The 22,417-nt window shown below is 45.1% G+C and overlaps 1 protein-coding gene across 2 annotated transcripts in view; it reads right to left on the reverse strand.

Moving 5' to 3' along the window:
• DNAH6 (dynein axonemal heavy chain 6) overlaps positions 1 to 22,417 on the reverse strand; it is a 212,847-nt gene that overhangs the window by 46,101 nt on the left and 144,329 nt on the right. For both annotated transcript variants that reach the window (XM_077345452.1, XM_077345451.1), the window contains exons 65-68: positions 20,648 to 20,808; positions 19,168 to 19,256; positions 13,425 to 13,571; positions 11,347 to 11,485 (exon numbers count right to left, since the gene is read on the reverse strand). In XM_077345452.1, coding sequence (XP_077201567.1) covers positions 11,347 to 11,485; positions 13,425 to 13,571; positions 19,168 to 19,256; positions 20,648 to 20,808 — 536 coding nt within the window. The remainder of the gene's footprint in view (positions 1 to 11,346; positions 11,486 to 13,424; positions 13,572 to 19,167; positions 19,257 to 20,647; positions 20,809 to 22,417) is intronic.

Raw genomic sequence — 22,417 nt, forward strand, 5'->3', positions numbered from 1 at the left:
TTAGCCGGTACCCTCAGGTTTTCTTGGTAGTTTTGTCCCTGAATCGAGAGAGCCCCGGCCATCTCGGTATAAAATAAGAAAACTAGCCAAACCCCGTAAGGACGTGCCTTGACGGGAGCCCTTCCCCCTTTTCCCCTTGCCGCTTTGAAGGATATAGAAGCCGCAAGAAAATCCCCCAGTGATCTCTTCCCTAAAAAATACCTTCAGGTTTTCGGTGGTTTTCCCGAGGATCAAGTGCGCTCCGGCAACCTTGATTGGAAAAATCAGCCATCTGCTTGGTTTTTTGGTAGTTTTTGCCCTGAACTGAGAAGAGCCCCGGCCATTCTCAGCCAAAAACAAACTAGCCATACCCGTAAGAGGTTAAACTCCACGGGATCCTTTTCCCTCTCTCCCCTGCTGTTTAAGAGACGAGCAGCGGCTGCCCCTAAACTCATCCCCTCTGTGCTTGCTTGCCCAGCGACAAGAAGCCAGAAAACCAAGCCCCGTCCCCTTTAAGATCTTGGAAATTAATAGGAAGAAATGGCATCCAGATTCAATTTGACTAGCCTGATTGCCCGTAAGGAACGAGCAGACAGATTGACACTCTGGGTGACCAAGAAGGGCGGCCGGAACCCCTGGCGCCCAGGAGCTTTCAAAAGCTCCAACCCCCTGGAAACCCTTACCGAAGCTTTCCAAGAATGGTGTAACACCAGGAAGCTCGGGGGTGGCAGTAAGGACTCTTATGCCACTTGGGGTATGTTTGTTGCACTTCAGGACAGTGTAGCCCAGATTGCTGAGCTGCAACATGCCCTAGAGGAGAAGGATGCCCTAGTGAAGGAGCAGGTAGCTCAGCTGACTGACCGTCTCGAACAACGGGAGGCCCAGTTAGCTGATCTCCTGGAACAGTGTGAGGCTCATATCATCCACCTCTCCGATGAGATGGAGGACATGAGAACTGAGCGCTTGAATGCACGGGTGGAGAAGGCTCATCAGCTTCAGACCATCCAGGAACTAGAAAGTCAGCTCCAAGCCACAAGGCAAAGAGCTGAGGTAGCAGAGGCTCGCATTCTCGAGCTAGAAGCAGAGCTAGTTAAGATCAAGGGAGCTGCACAGTTCCTAGGGGAGAACAGTGTGGCCAAGCATGCTCAAGTAAGCCATGAGGCATGCCATAGAAAAATGCAGGAACTTGAAAAGCAGTTAGAGCTCCAAAGGGCTCTAGTTGCCACAATTCATACAGAGACTCTTCCCCTTCTACCTTCTGAGCCTCTGCCAGAAGAAATAACCCCCAAAATGTTCATAGAATCCCGAGGGGAAAATTCAGCTCCCTTCCATCCAGTTCTAGTTACAACCCCTGCAGATAGAACTGAGAGGCAGGAAATCCAGAAACAGCTCCCCATTGCAGGCCAGCTTAGAGAATCAGGTTCTCTTGAATTTCCCACTAACCAGGACTCCACAAATTTAAACATTCAGGCAAACAGTGGTCTCCACTCTCAGTACAGGATCAAGAGGGAGAACCGCTTTAATCAGAATCACCCCAATTCTAATAGGAATAGAGACAATCGCTCCCTGCAGCCACCTAATGGCTGGAGCAAACAAAAGCCAGGAGAAAGGAGTAAGCCACTAAATGGTTTCCCTTCAAATAATTTTCCCCCAAATACTCTCAAACCTAAATACTTCCAGAATAGAAATTCTGCCCATCAGCAGCGCAATAAAAGAATCAGTAACAGGACTTTTCTATGGCGGGAACTTAGAAATACTGGAGCAGACATGTCCCAGTATCATGACCAACCAACATCTGTACTCATGTTTGGTTTTGTAAAGGCCATTAGAGAGAAAAGGAACAGAGACATACTTAGATGTGAGCTACAGAAAACTAGCCCCATAGAAATTTCTTCTCAATCCCCTAAGGACTGGCAGAAGGAAATAGAGAAATTTAAAACTCTTACCCAGAAACAAGATTTAGAAATTAAGGATCTTAATGAGAAAAACAAGGAATTCCAGGGTGAACTTTTTAAAGTAAAAATCCATTTGCAAAATGTCCTGGATTTCCAAAGCCACACAGATAATAAATTGAAAAGAAAATACAGTAGACCCAGTAACCCAGCTTCATCTCTTGTCTTTAAAGAAGAGGAAATGTCCTCAGTTCCCCCATCACAGAGTCAGGAAGGAAACCCTGCCTCTGAACCTGTACAGAGTTCCAAAATCCAAGGTGACAACCATTATTTTAACAGGGAAGAATTTGTTGCAAGGACAACATTCTTTTTCAATTTTCTCTTAGCTTCCCTCCTCCCAGTAAATGTTGCAAGCAAAAATTTTCAAATTTTAAATTTGGCTGCAATTGGTAGAGCCTCCAGCTATAGTTGCAGTCACACTGAAACAGCCACTATTTTGCAATCTTAAAACAGACTCTCTTTGTCTAACTGCCTTCCTAGGCACTCAGCCCCATGACTCATGCCTTGCTCTCCCCCATCCAGGCAACTAATCCACATAACAAAGGACTGAAAGTTTTCTTTCTTCCCAAATCAGGAAGAAGATTTGTTTCTTTAAAGACCTCAGAGAGAATCTAAAGGGGGGGGGGAGTACAGTAAAATAGTTCTGTTCTAAAATATGTTTTGTTTTAGTTTTTATTTTAAGACAATTTTGGCTGCTTTTAATATTTGAAATATTTTCTCTTTGAGAAAAGGCATTCCCTCCATAGCTTTTCCTTCCCTCTGACATTTTTACTTCCTATTTCAAACTTTAATTGGCAGTTAACATTTTTTCCCTCTTTTCATAAGACAATTTTGTTTAAAAATCTGTTTTTGCAATTTTGTTTTTGTTTTGAATATGTTTTGAAACAGCTTCATACAGACCTTTCATTTGGGTACTCAGGCTTCCACTCAGCCTGACTCCTATGAAAAGGCACTCTGTGTATGTACAGAGGAATAGTCTTTCCTCCTTAAAAACACAATTCTTTTGACACACTATTGTGTAATGGGACTTTGACTTCATCTTCATGTTCCTCTCATTCATTCTTTCCCACTCATATCCTCAGCAGTACTCCAATGTAACTTTTTAAAGAAGCAATTGGCATCCAATCAGCCTGGCCTACCAGCAGGCAGATCTCAATCTGAAAAACAAGTTTCTATACCTCAACCTTTAAATTTTCTTTAAGGTTATTTGTTTTATTCATTTTTATAAGAAAACCTTTGCTTTTAGATTTGTGCTTATGTGCTCTAACTTTTTAGATTGTTTATGTCAATCCACAATATTTTGCAAATTCTTTTGCCATGTTTTTGAGTCCTCTTTTAATTAGGAGTCCTCTCTTGTGCTCTTTATTGCAAGATCTTTATAGATCACTATCCAAGTTTTGTTTTGAAGCTTTCTTTTTGTGTTTTGATTTATCTTATGTTCCTTATAGAGAAAAATCTGTAGTATGCTTGTAACCTATTGCATATCAGAGCATCTATTTCTTTTTGTGCTTATTAACTAGGAAGCAATTGACCAGATTCTATCTAGCAATTCTCCTTTTTTCCCCTCATATATATGTGTGTGTATTTGAGCTGCTAATCTATTCATTCATAGACCATTTGCAACATGTTTGCAGGAACCTTTAACTTTGGCTCTTTGATTCTTTTTCTGAATGCTCCTTTTTACACAACAGTGCAGAAGGCCAGTAGACCTAGCCTCCAAAAACTATCTTCTTCCAGGACTTACAGGAATTTCTCTCCTCTTGTGTATTTCTACAAAGCATCTTGCTTCAGTCACCCATAGTAATCTATCAGTTTTCTCTCAAATTCCCAAACTCACCAGGAGTTTGGCAATCTCCTTCCCTTGTTTTATGATTGCACTCTAATCTCCCTCTCCCTCCCTGGAGATGGCATCTAGCTCCTCTTAAATTCTATTTTCAGTCTCTGTAAGGTCATGGTGGGCAACCACCACAGTGGATCTTTTTGACAGTCACTTATGGGGGCACACCTCTGCTCCAATCTTTCATTTGAGTTCATTGTCTTCAAAACTCTAAATTTATGAGTATTTTCCTAATCTGTATATCCATCAGGCTGGGTGCCTACTTGAGCCCAGCCTCAACAGACTTTGCAGCCTCACTCTTTGCAGCTGCACACACTTCTCCATTGAACTTTTGTCAATCTTTTGTCCTTCTCTCAATTGGGTGTCTCCCCCTTGAGCTCTTCAGCTCCACTGTGCTGTTGACGCCCTGGGCCACTCAAACATTCTTGCAACCCGCGTCTGCCAAGCCTGCCCTAGTGAGGCTCCAAGCTTGTGCATCACAAACCTCAGATCGCCAGGCCAGTTCCTGATGGTCCTGCCTGTATGCTGTTCCTGCTCGCCAACCTCCAGACCTGACCTGGTCAAAGATGACAGCAACCCTCTGCCTGCATTTCCTGTGGATGTGTTCCTGTGGTCATGACCTGCTGCTCTGCGCTTTCTGCCCCAGCCTACTTGCTGGTGAACCACTGATGCTTGCTGTTTACCCCAGCTCCTGCTGTATGAAGCCTTGCTGCCCAGCCTGCCTGCTGCTTCTTCTATGTGCAATCTCTGACCCTGCATACCCTCTGACGCCCTGGATTAGTGCCTTTACTGCCTCTTCCCCTGCCATTTCAGTCACGAGGGGGGGAAGAAGATCAACTTGCAAGCTAACCCGGACTTGCACACATCTCCAGCTATTTGCTTGTTGCCACAACCTCTTGCCAGTGGCTCTCTCATAAAATGGATCCTCGCCAAAGTTGCTTTTTACCCCCATGGAGGAACCTCCTTCACCATTCTATGTGTTTGCAAACATCACCCAGCAAAGTCTTATATATATATGCATATATATATCAACATCTTCAACTGCTGAACCAGTTGCTCATCCTCATCAATCCTCATGTTCAACTATTCAAGGAATCTCCAGCTTCACTCCCACCTTTACCAATGGGACAAGGGGGGGGGGGAGTTTTTCAAACTGTATTGTCTGTATTCCAAATTGTATTGTGCCCTGTATTTCAACTCACTGTCTATTGCATTGTGCCTGTACCAGTTTTAAATAGTTTGCTAGTTTATGTATATAAGTTTTGCTAAATTGCTTAGCTTTACTTTGTTCTTATTGCATTGCTTATTAGAAGCCATTGCTTAGTTCATTGTCTAACTTTTTAGTTTCTACCACTTTCTGCTTGCTTCATAGTAATTGCTTGATATTCATTGCCAGCATTTTTAGGATTGCCTAGTGCTCGCATTCTAAAATATTGCTCAGGTACTGCCCAGTTTCCTGCCTGCATAGAATTTAGTTTTCACTGCATTTGTTTTTTTTTTCTATTGTTTGCTAGATTGCCTTGCTCAATGTATTAGTTTGCATTGGTTCATTGCTTTATTCATATGGTGGAGACCTCACGCTTAGCTAGTTCATAGTTCATGTATGTTACATTTAGTTTTGAGTGGTTGTGGTAAAGAGGAACAGCAACTTCACAGCTTTCCTTAAGTCACCCAAACCCCTCCTAAATGTATTTTGTTTTTAATTTGGCTTAAGTTTTTGTAGTTTTTGTAGTGGCAGAAGATGGCCCCACTTTTCTCTCTGAATTTCTAGTCTGAATTTCAATCTTTGCCGCCACTAACGCATTATACATTGGTCTGTAGTGAATAAATTGGACATATAATTCACTACAGAAGGGGGGGAATGTTACGCATGGCAGGATCCCTGCCTTATGCCTTGGCACACTGTCTTCTATAACCAATGGCACCCCACAATAGTCTAGGCTTAAGCTAAAGCCATGACACTGCTAGGGTCAGCCAAGCCAGGCCAGACTCCATCTTAGAAATCTTGCTCTCTGCCTTAGGTTTGGAATGACAGCCTTTGCCTGACCCAGAGATGCCTCTGGACTCAAGCTTGCATCAGCTCACCCCCCCCCATTGTATTTCTAAGTGAGTGGACTGGCTTCCTCCTGTTTGCCTAAGGGCTCCTAGGAAAATCCTTTGTCTTGCAACATTTTTCACACTTGGCCCCTCTGCCAGGGGAAATCTCCTCCCCACACCCTGCCAGCTAGACTTGATGGCTCTCTTCCTCAGAGCCATTAATACCTTTATCCAAATCCATTTACGGCCATCACCCCCCCCCCCCCCCCCCCGCTTGGCCAGGTATTGTCCTAATTTCTGGGGACCCTGGAAACTTCCAGCACATGCTTACCTGAGCCTTGTCACATAGCCCCCTTCCCAAAATCCTATAAAAACTGTGGCTTCCCACAGCCACTCTGAGTGTCTTCCAACCCGGGACCTCCCACGCTGGTTCGTGCTCCTTCCTCTGACCCACCACTCCTCGGACAGGTAACTATCAAGCCTTCCACTCTTCCTCCCCCTTCTCTATATGACTGCTTGTATGTGTGTGTTAGCTATTTGTGTGTACTTTTGTTATTTTCCTTTCAATAAAAGCTTATATTAACATTTTACCATTTAAATCTGTGTTTGCCTTGAGTTCCTACAGGTGGAATAACCCTCGTATACAAAGGTAACGATCCGATAACGCTAAGTTACCCCCCTCTCGCAGCATTTGAGCTAATATTCCCCACAAGCTCAAAGATACGTGTTTTAGGACACGAGTCCAGCAATTTGGGTAACACCAGCCTGGCAAAGCCTCGGAGGCCGCTGGACTTGAGCAGGCCTTTAACATTCGGGGGGGGGATTTTGGTGCCATGGGGGGGGAGGGCGAGGTGGCTGCTGGGTCCCCACTGCCCAAGCTTCAGTGTGCTGTGCGAGCGGCACTCTGAGCTTGGCTGGTCAGCGCCAGGCCTTTCAGTGTCTTCGGGGGGGGGGGTGATGGGGCTGCTGGACGCCCAAGCGGTGCTCCGAGGCTTGGGTGGCAGGCACCAGGCCTTTTGGTGCTGTGGGGGGGAGAGGGAGAGGGGGCTGCCAGGCACCGCCCGCCCACCTGCCCAGCACTGCTAGTGCCCATTGCATTTCTGATTGCAATGGGCCTTCTGCCTAGTACAATTTAATATCAATTAATTAATAATTTAGTTTGGAAAGTTAAATTATTATCAACTGTTATTAATGTAGCTTCATTGTATATACATGCCAGTTGTTACCCACCCTGAGTCAACTAGGAAGGGCAGGCTATAAAAATAAAATATTATTATTATCCAACAGAACAGGACTTCCCTTGTCTTTCATTTGGCCCCTTCCCTGTAACGGGGAGAGAGGCTTGGGTGGATTTTATTTACAGTGGTGTGTCAACTGCCTGCTGAGCCAGGAAAACTGACAGCTGTAGTGACCAGTGTAGATCGGCTGGACTATTGCCTACCTCCGGCAGAGTTGCAACCTGCTCGCTGTTTGACCAGCACAAGCATGTAGTGAACAGGACCAGTGATTTGCACACTGAGGGGGTCTGCCAATATCACTGTCACAGATGTGCTCTAGAAAGTGACAGAATTCAATATCTCCCTGATCACTGCCAAAGAAGCTAGATTATGGTGAAGAGAGAGGGACAGTAAGGACTGCTGGGATGAGCAGTCCTTAATGCATATTTCCTGCTCCAGTGTTTGTCCTCACTGAAGTATTAAGGGGATTCACATTCTCTTGCTATTGTCCTAGTCTCTGTATCCTCTTTGCCCTTGCATAAAACGGCTCCTTTGGCTGTTATAACCCTCCTTGGGACTGCAACACTTTATGTGGGAGATTTCTTTGCCAAGTGAGTCTTGGAAGGGCCCTGGTAGAAGAAGAAGAAGAGTTGGTTCTTATATGCCACTTTTCCCTACCCGAAGGAGGCTCAAAGCGGCTTACAGTAGCCTTCCCATTCCTCTCCCTGCAACAGACACCCTGTGGGGTGGGTGAGGCTGAGAGAGCGCTGATATCACTGCCCGGTCAGAACAGTTTTATCAGTGCCGTGGCGAGCCCAAGGTCACCCAGCTGGTTGCATGTGGGGGAGCGCAGAATTGAACCTGGCATGACAGATTAGAAGTCCGCACTCCTAACCACTACACCAAACTGGTAAAGGACAACTCAAGCTCCTGGGCAAACTAGCCAGGATATAGGTAGTAATAAAATATGAAATGTACTTTCTGCAATGTAAGTGAAATGCAATTTTAATTTTAGTTGAATCAAATCTAATCTGGAAATAAAATCATTATATTTACAAGGAGTATGCATTGCCCAAAGCACTATAAACTAGTTTCTGCTTCTCTTTCAGCAAATGTTCTAAGCTTAATAAACATCCAATTCACTAAGTTTTTCATATATATTTCATATATTTTCCAGGATTCTTGTAAGAGTGCCATCCCAGCACAAAATGCCTAGCAGGCAAAAAAAAAAGTGCTGTGTGCATGTAGATCAGACGTGGAGCGTGCCATTTTGTAAATTCATGTCTCTTTGCTGCTGTTTTGTCAGGAGTTAAGAAGACATCATGTGCAAAGTGGGGAAGTGCCATTTAGGGACTCTGCGCTGTGAGTTTACTGGCATTGTCTTCATTTATGCCATTATGATAGTCCTCATATGGTAAACCAGTGTTCCCTCTGCTGTACTTAGACCCACAAGCACACCCAGAGCTTTGCATGCACAGGGCAGGCAGGTCCAAAGTGACTGCACATCTGCCATAGTGCTGTCTTGACACTGAGGTATAAACAGAATCAGTAAATCTGGGGCATTTGTACTGTTCAGATTTAGCTTTCCAAGCCACATTCCCTGGTCTCAGTCTATCAATAAAGCCATGAAGCAAAAAGCTTTTCCAAAGCCCCCCCCCCCAAAAGTGTTATCTATGGAATTACAGAAATCCTCTCTCTAAGTTCCTATTTAACAATGCGATGAATGCAGAGAATCTGCAGGGACACATAGCTAACGACTTCGGCATTATGTAATTCAGTCAGTGGAATAGCTCTGGCATCATAAGGAAGTGACACTCCAATTACTCAGGCATGTACCTTTCACCAGAAAACCATGAAGTGTAAAAATCTCTTTTGAGCTGTAGCTTTAAAAGCAAGATTCTTGCAGAGAGAGAGAGAGAGAACAGAGATACACTCGCTAATTACAAAATAATCCCCCCCAGAAAATATAGCATTATAGATAGAGAGAAAATATTTCCCCCACTTAACAGTCTTCCAGTGGATCAGATTTTTGCTTGTAGAATGCTATTATATTCCTTGTCATATATTAATTGATTGTCCCTGAAGGGACAGAAAGTTGAGAAAAGCTGAATGTCATTGAGAAGGGGGCGGGGATCAGCTACTCAAACTCCTGCAAGGGCTGTGAGTTCCAAATCATCTGTAGATACACCCTCGTCCCTGACAATTTCTCGCAACTTCCTAAGCTTGTCCTTGTAGCTCATAGTAAAGCGCCTGGCTCCCATGCCAATCCCAAAAGCAACAAGCACTCAGCCACCTGCTGACACAGTAAGTGTGCTTCCACGAAGAGAACAGACATGCAAAATACATGCAGGTCAAAATGAGGCACCATGAGGACAAAATAGAAAGAGGAGAGGTGGAGAGAGGCTGAATGTCAGCTAAAAGGAAGAGGGAAAGGTAAGGAGAGGAAATGAGTGTGATGTAGATTCCTGGAGATTTTACAGTCTGGGAAGTAGGGTTGTGCGCGGTGGCATCCGAATTGGCTGTTCCAGGCCAACACAGCCAGCGCCGCGCCAAGCCTGCATATGTGCACAGCTCCGCGCCTGCATGTGTGTGCCGAGTTATGCACCGGCACCTGCGCCTCCACTACTCCCCACGGCGTGGCGCGGGCTGCGTCGTCCTGGTACGGCCAATTTGGATGCTGCTGCACACAACCCTACTGGGATGGGAAATTTTTGAGGATGGGGTAGGATCCTAAACTGGTCCCATGGCGTGTGTCTTCATTCTGAATCCCTGTTGTCTTTTGGAAAGGTATTGGCCAAGATCCAGAGAGATAGGCAAAGGACTCTGGGCAACCCAGGCATTTCTTCAACCACAGCTGCCACCCCACAAAGGCAAACCCATCCTGAGAATGGACAGACATTCAGGTTCATGCTCTGCTGATTCTTTCATTATTCATTTAACATCGTTTTTACCTCGGTGCTGAGCTAGAAAAGAAAAAAGGCTCCCATTTAATAGAGGCGACTGCAAATGTCAATGACAATTGCCAGGTGTTTGGAGAACAGGGTTCTCTGCTAGCTCTGGTCTACATAGGACGGAAGGGCACCTTCTTGCTACCTCTCCTGCCTTTGGCGGCTTCAGCAATGTCAGTTAGCGGCTGCAGCTGGATCTGAGCACCACAGAAGGTTAGTGAGACACTGAGCGATAGGACTCTTGTGAGCAGAAGCAGGGAAACGTCTAGGTCAGGGGTAGTCAACCTGTGGTCCTCCAGATGTCCATGGACTACAGATGCTGGCAGGGGCTCATGGGAATTGTAGTCCATGGACATCTGGAGGACCACAGGTTGACTACCCCTGGTCTAGGTGCTGTGGGCCAAGTGCAGGCTAGTTATGTTGGAAAGCTTAATAAGGGGAGATGCTGGAATGATTAATTAGGAGTGCTTCGGTCAGGGAGAGGAACTGCTGCCTTTGTGGGCTGCTGGTCTCGCCCACCTCCACTCTCTCTTTTTTTCCCTGTTACAATATGTTTCAGGAGATTGGCAGCACCTCAGCTGCAGTAGATACGGGCAAGGAGAGCCCAGCAAGCCCGATTCCATCAGCTCTCGGAACCTAAGCAGGGTCAGCCCTGGCTAGCACTCGCAAGGGAAACCTCCAGTGAGTATCAGGGCCATGACATGGGAGCAGGCAATGGCAAACCACCTCTGAAGGTCTCTTGCGTGGCTGCCGGACACTCGTAGGATCTCCTGCCTACATTAGGCACACGACATATGATCAATATACCTAAATAAATGGCAATTAAGAGAAAATGACAGCCACGCAAGGGGAAGAGAGGTCAGACGTGGGAAGTCTCTCCCCTTTTCCAGTCTCTCTTTCACTCAACCAAGGGAGATGCACCCTTACATCTTCAGATGCTGTTATTAAATGCCAGCTCGGTCAACGAAAAATACATCGTGAATCTCACCAGAGAGTTCTACCTGTCACTTCTGAAATTAACATTTAGAGGCCATGCAAAGACCTTTTTATTTACTGTTAAGTGTGAGTCTCATGTTGAATTGGATTCTTTTTCTTTCTATGTCACAGTGATCTTTTCAAAAATCATACGCTACTGAGACGGGACAGTTTTATTAGAATCATATACAGTTTAATTGTTGGAGGGTTAGCTATTCAGGATAAATATTAATTTAGAAAACTGGGATAAAAATACTGCAATAAACTGTTGTTCAAAGGAAACGAAGAATAAAAGCCAATAAAAAGCATGAACTACCTAAAGTAACTCTAGATCCAAGCCATTGTTTGAGTAATTATTTATAGTGGCTTTTGCTGCTATTATTAATCTTTGGATATCCTACCTGTTATATAAGTAAGGGCATCCCAGGGTACTCTTCCCTCTTGACAATACAGATTGAGGTTCAGTAAGGCACATTCTCTGTCACTGTCGTTAAATTCGTAGCATATGTTCCATCCAAGAGGCCCAAACTTCTTCCTCTCCTAGAAGAGTCACAGTCAACGCAGATATTTTAGTATGTCTGATTATATGATACAATCTCCTGTTGCTTTCCTTTTATTAGAATAATAATTGCTTCATTCCCCTCTCCAATAATAAATAATTCCTTTGTGTGGTGAAGGAAGTGAGGGAAGAAGTATAAAACCTGTATAATTCTGGGAGCTATGTAATCCGTACATATAAACAGAATGATTTTTTGCTTCCAAAATCTGAGATGTCTCTTTTCAAAACTATTGTAACTTAGTACCAGCTGGATGTAGTGGTTAGGAGTGCGGACTTCTAATCTGGCGAGCCTGGTTTGGTTCCCCGCTCCTCCCCCACATGTAGCCAGCTGGGTGGCCTTGGGCTTCCCACAGCACTGATAAAGCTGTTCTGACCAAGCAGTGATATCAGGGCCCTCTCAGCCTCACCCACCTCACAGGGTGTCTGTTGTGGGGAGAGGAAAGGGAAGGTGATTGTAAGCCACTTTGAGACTCCTTTGGGTAAAGAAAAGCAGCATGTAACAACCAACTTTTCTTCTTCTTCAGTAATATCAGGGCCCTCTTAGCATCTCCTCCCTCACAGGGTGTCTGTTGTGGGGAGAGGAAAGGGAAGGTGACTGAAAGCTGCTTTGAGAATCCTTCGGGTAAAGAAAAGTGGCATAGAAGAACCAACTCTTCTTCTTCTTAAAATCCTGTCCTTCACCCACAGAGAGCAGCATGGCATGCACGGTTCTCCACTATATTATTTCATCCTTAACAGCAACTTTTTCAAGGCAGTTTAGGCTGACAGAGAATGACATGCACAAAGTCATTCAGGGAGACGGGGTTCGAACCTGGGTTTCCTCAGTTTCAACTTGAGTAGCGAAGCCTTAAAGCTGCATTAAATTTTGGAACTCTCAAGTCCAGAAAACTCTAGATATTACCTGCAGAAATCAAGGCATTCCTGGTTTCTGATTCAACCCCCTCAGCATTGCAAAAAAGCTGACTATGAGACTTTTGGCTCATTACAGGTAAAACCTCTGAGCACGGCAGAATTTTTAATGCTGAAATATTCCTCTAATATTTTTAAATAAACATCAATGATAATGAGGTAACATCTATAGATTATCTTCTATAGATTACAGTCTGGATCCAGCTGGCTTTTTCATTGGTGACAAGGGGAGCAGGAAGTACCCCTTAACTACCAAAAAAGGCTGTGCTGGGGATCAAGGGATCTGTATAAATAAGTTCCCCAAGGAATGGGGGTTTTAGTAAGGTGCGGAATTGGGAGACACTGAGTGAAAATGCTGGTTAGATCCCATCGTATGGTTTTCTTTTGGTACATAAAACTAGCATTTAGACCCGGGGGGCTCAAACCTCTCTCTGATGCTTCCTCTATCAATGCGAAGCAAAAGAGACCGCAGAGGGGAAACACTAAAACAGGGGCTTGGTGTAGGAGGAGCTGCCTTCATCTTTTTATTATTTCGGAACACTTTCCCTTCTCTTTGCTAGATATGCGCTTTATGACTTCTATTAGCCCATTAAGATCTGTTCCCACATACAGTAAAAGAGAATTATATTTCTCCCTTTGAGAAAATGTGACAATACTTGTTCCTTTAAATTGACTATAATTAACGTAACATTTTTAGGTAGCAGCAGGTTTGAATTTTATGGGGAGCCTTACCGTATTGTTAGATTAATACTGGCGCAAAGGCAATATTTTTACAGCTTTTGCATCAGAACTACAGGAGCTTTCCAGAAATACTGCTGGGTGGTTACAGTTCTGAGAAAATGGGAAAGCCCCCCCCCCCCTCCACTGCCCTGTGGTGGGGAGAACAGTGGGATGAGAACACGTTAGGCCCGTGTGAGGAAATGTAGCATACAGACTTTCAAATGGTACAACTTGTACCAAACTGTCTCTTGCTTCCGCCTCTTTTCGTCGTTTAAGAAGAGGAAGAGATACCTGAACGATTGCATGGAAGAAGCAAATGCCAAAAATTATTTTTCTCCACGTTTTCCCCAGGATATTTTCTTCAAAAAATGAACCTGTCATTTCGGTGAACGCTCGCCTGATGTTTGCACGGAGTCCTTTGGGAGGTTCGTTGGTGACCTGAAATGCACACGATACATTGACATGCTTACCGGGCAGATCCCTAAACATCTAGACTGACTTTTTTGCCAACCCAGAGTCATATTCCTGAACTGCAAATGGAACACGATGGGCTGTGATGTCACTATAAAGCAGTGGTTGCCGAATATGTCCCGCGGCATTCATTTGCATGCACAGCCCTGGGGGCTAGGCCAGTTTGTTTTCCAGTTGCTTACTATGCTGTCGAGTTAATGCATGAATTAGTAGCTATCTGTATGCAAATTGTATTTTCCGCTCAGAGGAATGCTCCCAGGTTCTAAACCAAGTTAATATATCGATTGCTTACCCCAGGACGCATATGGAAATGAAAGGCTATATTAGGAAAATAAGGAAATTTAGAGCAGGCAGAAATTGGAAAAGAAACTTACACAAGAGGGAGAAATAAGGAATACATTTACAAGGAGGATAATTAAAGAAAGAACATGCTACAGAGGAGGCTTCTTTCTTGCAGTCTTTAAAGATGAAAATGTTAAGATCATACATAGGGGCTTGATAGAAGCCGGGCCCCGATGAAAGGAAGAATTCTAGCCACAGGTAGCATTATTCAAATAGGTGGGAGTGGCAGAATTCATGCTCGATTAACTTTTTTTCAAGTAGCTATGTTTTCTGCAGAGTTTTAAGGACCTATTATATGAGGGCAATGAGGATGGTAAGGGGTTTGGAGACCAAGTCAAATGAGGAAAGTCTGAGGGAGCTTGGTCTGAAGAGAACTAAGAGATAATATAATAACCATCTTCAAGTACTTAAAAGGCTAGATTCAAATGAGTAGCCGTGTTGGTCATCTGGGATGGAGCCGAGTTGTTTTCTGTTGCCCCAGAGCAGGGGTAGTCAAACTGCGGCCCTCCAGATGTCCATGGACTACAATTCCCATGGGAATTGTAGTCCATGGAGATCTGGAGGGCTTCAGTTTGACTACCCCTGCCCCAGAGGGTCGGACCAAAACCAATGGGTTGAAATTAATACAAAAGAATTTTTGGCTAAACATCTGGAAGAAGCTCCTGGTGGTTAGAACAGTTCCTCAGTGGAACGGGCTTCTCCTTCTTTGGAAGTGTTTAAGCAGAGGCTGGATAGCCATCTGACAGAAAGGCTGATTCTGTAAACTTAGGCAGATTGAGAGTGGGTGGGCAGGAAGGGCTGCGTCAGTGCTCGGCTCTTGTGGCCCTTTCTTGCATGCCGAGGGAAATGCTGATTGCCACTTTGGGGTTGGGAGGTGATTTTCCTCCAGGCCAGGCTGGCCAGGGATTCTTGTTTTCTTGGGGGGGGGGAGGTATAATCTGGGCATGAAATTGTGGTCACTGTGGGTGGGCAGACAGTTGTGAGTTTCCTGCATTGTGCAGGAAGCTGGACTACATGACCCAGGAGAACCCTTCCAACTCCATGATTCTACGAGTAATGTAACCAGAGAAACGGTAAATGATGATAATCACTGTGATGGAGATGAATACGTTTCACTTACAAATCCAGAATGACTATCACAACTATTATACAGGGGCTTGGATCCAGAAGAAATCCTCTGCTGTTTGAAGGAATTTCTGTCCATCAAGTGGGACTTCTTGTTCCTTCCGCCCACTCCTGTCCAAAATGCCTCCATGGGATGCCCAGGGGGAATCAGAAGTCTGCAGCAGGAGGGTAGAACTGGCAAAAATGGCCTCCTTCTTCCTTTAAGGAGAAATTTGCTGCTGGATCCAACCCCAGGACTGCTCCCAAACAAAAATGACCCTTGTTGTCCTTCCCTAGCTCCATGAAAACTGCTCACTTGTGATCAAGTTGTGAGCGAAGACTCGTATTTCCGAAACATAAATAGGTATTACCTTTGGATCTTTTCTTTTCTCCAGTGAAAATAAAACATTTTGGAAGGCAGCCAAAGAACTTGCTCTCGTAAAGTAGAGGAAGTCTGTGGCAAACAACAAACCGGTCCCCAATTGTCTTTCCCTTTCACTGGATGAAAAGCAAGTAATACAACTGGATAAAATTATCTGCTGAGGAGGTAGCAGCAGAATGTGGGGAGAAGATTTGTCAAAAGGGGCTGGCAGAGGTGAAAGGAATACGCTCGCTTTGAACATGAATGAAGGTGCAATTGTGTTCAGTGCAAACTGTGACTGCAGACAGATGTGTGCCACTTTCCTCCTCCTGCCCCATTCTGCATATGGAGAGAAGACTGGCTCAGCAAGCCCTCCACAGCCCTTTCAGACACCCAAGCAAAACTGTTCCTGATGCTGCAAAAAGGAGAGAAGTTGTTAAGGCTGCTGTATATAGAGAAGCTTTGGATGCTCTTGCACAGACATGCAACACTTTTAGGAATGCAGTTAACATGGAAACTGCATTTTTCTTGACTTAGCATAATGTGGATGAGGTACGCGAGCTTTCGAGCTTTTTAACTCTGTAACATGAATCAGCTCTCAGCTCATACTGAGTGACTTCTTAGCAGGGAAGTCTGTATTAAATAGGCTGCAGGCTGGGCAGAGGGGCCCTGGAGCCTCCCAGGCATGCACACATCTCACAGTCACTGCACCTCATCAGAAACAGAGCTGAATAAAATGTACATATGCTAAAAGATCCAGGCTTGCCTGGAAACCCATGGATCCTGATGAGGTGGACGGAGCAGGTTTTTGTACTAGTCAGCGTCAATATGGAGTTGAAAGCCCTAAGGGCTGATGGCACATATTGGCTACCTGCTTTTTTTCATACAAGGGGCAACCGTCAGCCCTTAAGAGTCCTCAACTCCAAACTGAGGTCCCAATTCTTTAATGGCATTCCTGTCTGGATGAGTTCATTCAACCAAGCTGTGGAAAGTAAAAGATATGCAATGGTATTTAACACAATACCCTAAGAGGGACAAAATAAATTGAAAATATATGAGTTAGAGAGCCAGTGTGGGGTACTGGTTAAGAGTGGCAGGTTCTAATCTGGCAAGTGGGGTTTGCTACCCTGCTCCTCCACATGCAGCCAGCTGGACGACCTTGGGTTCGTCCCAGCCCTGATAGTGCTGTTCTCACACAGGAGTCCTGTTAGAAGCTCTCTCAGCCTCATCTACCTCACTGGGTGCCTGCTGTGGGGAGAGGAAGGGAAGGTGATTGTAAGCCACTCTGAGACTCCTTCGGGCAGTGAAAAGCAGGGTATAAAAACCAACTCTTCTTCTTCATAATCTGTGGCCAGGGGTACAGGCTACTGGAGCAAAACACTTGGCCACAATAATGTTATGGGAACATGACTTCGTAATGTATTTATGAGCCTGTAGCCACCCAAATTGTTGTGAGACTTTGGTTGCTTTCTGGTTCAGCATATACTTTTTGATTAGCACGGTAGTTAGTTGCCAATTTGCTTCACACAGCTTAGTTAAAAAGAAGGAAAATCAAGAATTCAATTACAATGCAATCCCACTTTCATATTTATTATGAAATGTAGCTGATAGATGTAACTTGACACTACCTATAAATAATATAGATGGTAGTTTCGTAAACACCCACAGCAATGGAGGGGAGGGGGGGGGGAGAAAGCTGAAAATCAGAAGAGAATGGAAAATTAAAATGTTCCAGGAAATACATTAGGAAGTCTTTGTGCCAGGGAAATGCACCTGCCAGCAGTATTACTATGAAGTGCTGGTTTTCCAGGCAGCTGTAATTCATGATTGGTCTGTCTTTTGACTTTTGCCTTTTCTTCCCCCACCAGCCACAGAAATCCTTATACTTTAAATTCTGGCTAATCGCTATCTTGTTTGTAGGTGCATACAACTATCTATCAATGGCAGAGTCAGTCTGAGGAAAGGTAATAGCTAAGGCTCAGAGAGAAAAGGTTCTAATTCTGGGATTTTCCCTAAGATGTGCATTTTGCAGAGACTTTGACACATTCTAAATTTCTAACACTGCACTGACTGAAAACAGCTCTCTCACAGAAACTTCCAAGTGCCAATTAATTGCTCTGTAAGCTTTAGCCATTCTGGTTGTACTGTAATTGGTAAGTCACTGAATATAGAATCATAGAAACATAGAGTTGGAAGGGGCCATACAGGCCATCTAGTCCAACCCCCTGCTCAACGCAGGATCAGCCCTAAGCATCCTAAAGCATCCAAGAAAAGTGTGCATCCAACCTTTGCTTGAAGACTGCCAGTGAGGGGGAGCTCACCACCTCCTTAGGCAGCCTATTCCACTGCTGAACTACTCTGACTGTGAATTTTTTTCCTGATATCTAGCCTATATCGTTGTACTTGTAGTTTAAAGCTATTACTGTGTGTCCTCTCCTCTGCAGCCAACAGAAACAGCATCCTGCCCTCCTCCAAGTGACAACCTTTCAAATACTTAAAGAGGGCTATCATGTCCCCTCTCAACCTCCTTTTCTCCAGGCTGAACATTCCCAAGTCCCTCAACCTATCTTCATAGGGCTTGGTCCCTTGGCCCCAGATCATCCTCGTCACTCTCCGCTGTACCCTTTCAATTTTATCTATGTCCTTCTTGAAGTGAGGCCTCCACAACTGCACACAGTTGCAGAGGGAAAACTTAAAGCACCCAAAATCAAAATCGAATTTAGTGTAGAGTGCAGGGATTTATTCTATCCATGACCGAGTAAAAATCTCCGTGCAGACTATACCCAGGTGTCCTTGTGAAAATTGTGAAGCAAAGTACAGAGTTTTTGTTCCAAAGCAGAAGAGTAGTATCAGAGGCTGAAGAATGAGGAAATGCAGTGAGGAGTTAGAAAACGAATCTACTGACAGTCAGACTCTCAGAAAGTATGTGGGACACACACCTGCTCTGGGGCTACTTGGTCAGGGCTCCCTCCCTTGCAAACACACACAAACAAACAGAGAGATGCCCTTCTCCCCCACTTACCTGTTGGTTTCCCAACCTCCTTGATTCCTCCCCCCTCCCTCACTTGCAAACACAGACACACACACACAGACTCCCTTCTGACTCTTTACTTGGTTTCCCTCCCTCCCAAACACATGCACATTCCCTTCCCTTCCCCCTCTTCTTTCTGTTTACTTTGTCCTCAGGCCTCTACTGCTGCCTTGGCTCCTGCTGAGCTCGCAGTGGCTGGGTAGGCCCCCAGAGCCAGAGCGGCTGCTACCAAGGCCTTGGTGCCGGGGCAGCCTCTGGCTTGGCCTCTGCTGCATGCACAGCAGCTAGCTAAGTCCCCGGGGCTGGTGTGACCGCTGCCAAGATCTCAGCTGTGGGGCATTCTCTGCCTTGGCTTCCGCTGTGCCCGCAGTGGCTGACTAGGCCCCCAGGCCCATCTGCTGGCTGGCCCCCCTACAACTATTGGTGTGCTCCATGGGCGGGACTAAGGATGTCATGTCCTTATTCATATCTGTTTGATGAGGTGCGCCAGAAGATGTGTCCCACATCAAAAAAGACCCTCATGTCAGGCATCTTGCCAGACATTTCATTGATAAGAAAAGTGTCACAAAATTCAGCAAAGCTAGAGAGGACAAACCCTGGGGGCCCTTTTTCACACACAACATTGAAAACGTTTTTACACTCCTGTTGCCTGTTAACGGGATGTAAAACCTAACAGGCTAAAGCATTTATCTACCTATTTTACTTACATTTTTAAAACATATTACCTTGACAGAGTTCTGAAGGACAGTGACAGGGAAGGTATTACTTGGCATGGAACTTAAATAAAGTCGGAAGCTTTCATGGATAGACGTGTCTAAAAAAAAAAGAGATAATTGCAGAGTCAAACCGTGTTGAAAGGAAAATTCAGTTTCAGAATGAAGTGAAACTTCAAGGCATTTGCCAGGGCAAAGTTATGGGCGAAACCTGACAATCAACGTTCCCACGCTTTCCAATTAATTTCAGTGGGTTTTGCCCAGATCAGAGCTCACTGCATTGTGCCCCAGGGCACGGGTGGCCAAAACTGTGGCTCTCCAGAGGTCAATGGACTACAATTCCCATGAGTCCATAGACATCTGGAGAGCCACAGTTTGGCCACCCTTGCCCTAGAACAGGGGTAGTCAAACTGCGGCCCTCCAGATGACCATGGACTACAATTCCCAGGAGCCCCCTGCCAGCGAATGCTGGCAGGGGGCTCCTGGGAATTGTAGTCCATGGACATCTGGAGGGCCGCAGTTTGACCACCCTAGAGCCTCACAACTGCATACACTACTTAACTTCTCAAGTTAACGGTTTCAAGGAGGAATCATAAATACTGCCAAATTTTAAAATTTGCAGGCGATAACTGGGGAAGGATTTAAAACCCAAGAGATGTGAAATACATGACACAAAAGCAGATGAATTTGGAAAGCCAAAATGCAACGAGAGATTACGTATACGGAGAAAAAATTGTGAACTTGCTCTACATGACGTTTATACACAGGAGGCCAGTTCTAGAACAACAATACTGTTAAAGGAGACAAAGTAAATGATAGCATACAACTTTATGTGTCATTTGAAAAGTGGCAGGGTGGCAAGGCCCAATAATAAAACTGAAGGCAATGAATGGAGATGAACCCTGCTGCACGCAGCTGCCCAAGTTGTCAAGTAACCAAGTTCAAACCAGAAAAATGCTGCGAAATCAAGGCTTAAGTAGTTCAGACATCATTTTTTTAGAGTGTAGAAATCTTTGGTGCTGATCTGACCTGTGGGCCAAACTGCACATTACAGCTTTTCAACCTGTGGCCACCGACACCATTTTCCAGAAAACGTTGACCATTTAAAAAATGCTGTGAGGGCCTATCCTGGTAGGACCTTCTGTGCAGGGGGAAACCAGGTGATCTCCCCCTTCCCGTGCCTTTTCAAGCACTGAAGCACCTACGCAGGAGCTGTTTTGGCACTGGAGAAGGTACAGGAGAGAGCAAGATCGCTTGCTCCCCCGCCATACCACAAGCCCTCGCTGCATTTTGAAAATGGTCAAATTCTTATGGAAAATGGTGTCCTGCATAATTTGGCCCTAAATTCTCATTTAGGTAACCTCAGGCCACCTTTCACTTGCAAAGACCAAACGGTGTGACGAGCCCTTTCTTAGCTCTGAAAGATCACCCCCGCTTTTTGAATTAGATCTACTGTCTGTAAAAGATAGTGGGCCTGAAAAGAATCACTTACTTGGTTCTGTAAAACTTTTTATCAGCTCTTCCATCGCTAACATCCATGAAACAGCCAGGTGACAGTTCTGCAGGAACACCCAGTTGCCCGATTTCAGCGCGTCCTTAATCATCTTTTCTGCAATCGGCCCTTGCCCTTGCCCTAAGGAAATGGACTCCACCCTGGAAGACAGAGTCCGGATTTACATTACAGATATTTAAAACTTCACTTCAAACAGATTGAATGCAGCTTCACGTTCCTCTGAGCATTCCTATATTCAGTGAAGTCAAGAGCAGAAGCCTGCTCTGTATGCCTGAAAAACAAGATTGTTCCCTATTGTGCATTTGAGGCTATACCTTTTTTTTGAGAAAAACAGCTTGGTTAGAATTCCCACTCTAACAGTGCAGTCCTAAAGCAGAGTTACACCCTTTGGTGGCTGCTGATTTCAATGGACTTTAGAAATGTGCAGCTCTCCTTATAATTGCACTGCAAGTTACTCTTGGTTACTTGCATTTTTTGTAGATTAGCAAGACGTTTTTATACAAGCGGCCACCTCCACTGTGAACACAGCAGCCGCAGACCTTTGAAATTTTACAGTGGAAATTTTACAGTGAAGATGTGGCTTTTTCATTGTCCAGTGGACTTTGTTTAAGTATTGCCGGCACATTTCTTTAAAAGAGCCTGATTCTAAGGGAGATCTTGCCGCCCTGTGAAAGCTGGCAGAGCCGCTTGTCTTTAGGCCTTCCGCGCAGAAGGGCAAAAACAAGATTATGACGACGTGTACGTTAATTTTAACAGATTCCTGTGACTCGTGGGGAAGGCAGAAGAAAATAACCATGCTGAGCCCTCTGAAAGCCAACACTCAGGCTGCATTCAGAATCACCGTAAGCCACCAATGGGCGGACGTGTGTTGCCACGTGCATACTCAAAATGTTGCCATGCGGACGTTCGTGCTCTGCTATAGAATGATGGTATGTCAGGCGGACCTATTGTACCCAAGAATGCCAGCAGTTAAGGAAAAGGGAAATTGATTGAGGTTGAAAGGAGTGAAAACAGAAAAATGAGATTTCCAGTCGCTCAGGAAACGGCAGCTTCTCTCTCTTCAATACGGTTAGGCACATTCTGATATGTGGGGAGAGTGGAGAAGTTGGTGGACATTTTCACACCCTTCCAGAAAATCATCCTCCTTTTAGTGATGGGGAAATGGCTTGAAAGGGTCTATGAAAACATTAACAGGAGAGGGAATATTTCCTTCTTGCAGAAGCAAACAACCAGTACTTTCGGGGGGGGGGGGGGGGAAGCAACAGAAAGATGGCAGAAGCAAGCCCTGGCCAGCAGGAGACCTATAGAAGGGAGAGGACCCTAGCCTTCATTGCTCCCACATGCCTGTGCTGTTTTGCTGATGTTAGGAGGGAGGAACAGCCAGAGCTAACAGGCCGGCTTGAGTGAAGGAGTTCTGCTCTGGTTGTCAGCATCTGGGAGTAAGGCGGGAGAACAGAAACAAGGTAGCGATAGAGGGTTTTTTTATACCCCGCTTTTCACTACCCAAAGTTCGAAAGAGGCCTTTGGAATACCTTTTCCTTCCTCTCCCCACCACAGCCACCCTGACACAGGTGAGGCTGAGACAGCTCTCACAGAACTGCTCTGCGAGAACAGCCCTAAGAGAATTGTGATTAGCCTGAGGTCACCCAGCTGGCTGCATGTGGACGAGCGGGGAATTAAACCCGGTTCTCCAGTTTAGAGGCCACCGTGCTTGCACTTACATGTGGATCAGCAGCAGGACTACACTAG

Source organism: Paroedura picta, chromosome 7 (genome assembly GCF_049243985.1).
Source record: "Paroedura picta isolate Pp20150507F chromosome 7, Ppicta_v3.0, whole genome shotgun sequence".
Taxonomy (NCBI): Eukaryota; Metazoa; Chordata; class Lepidosauria; order Squamata; family Gekkonidae; genus Paroedura; species Paroedura picta.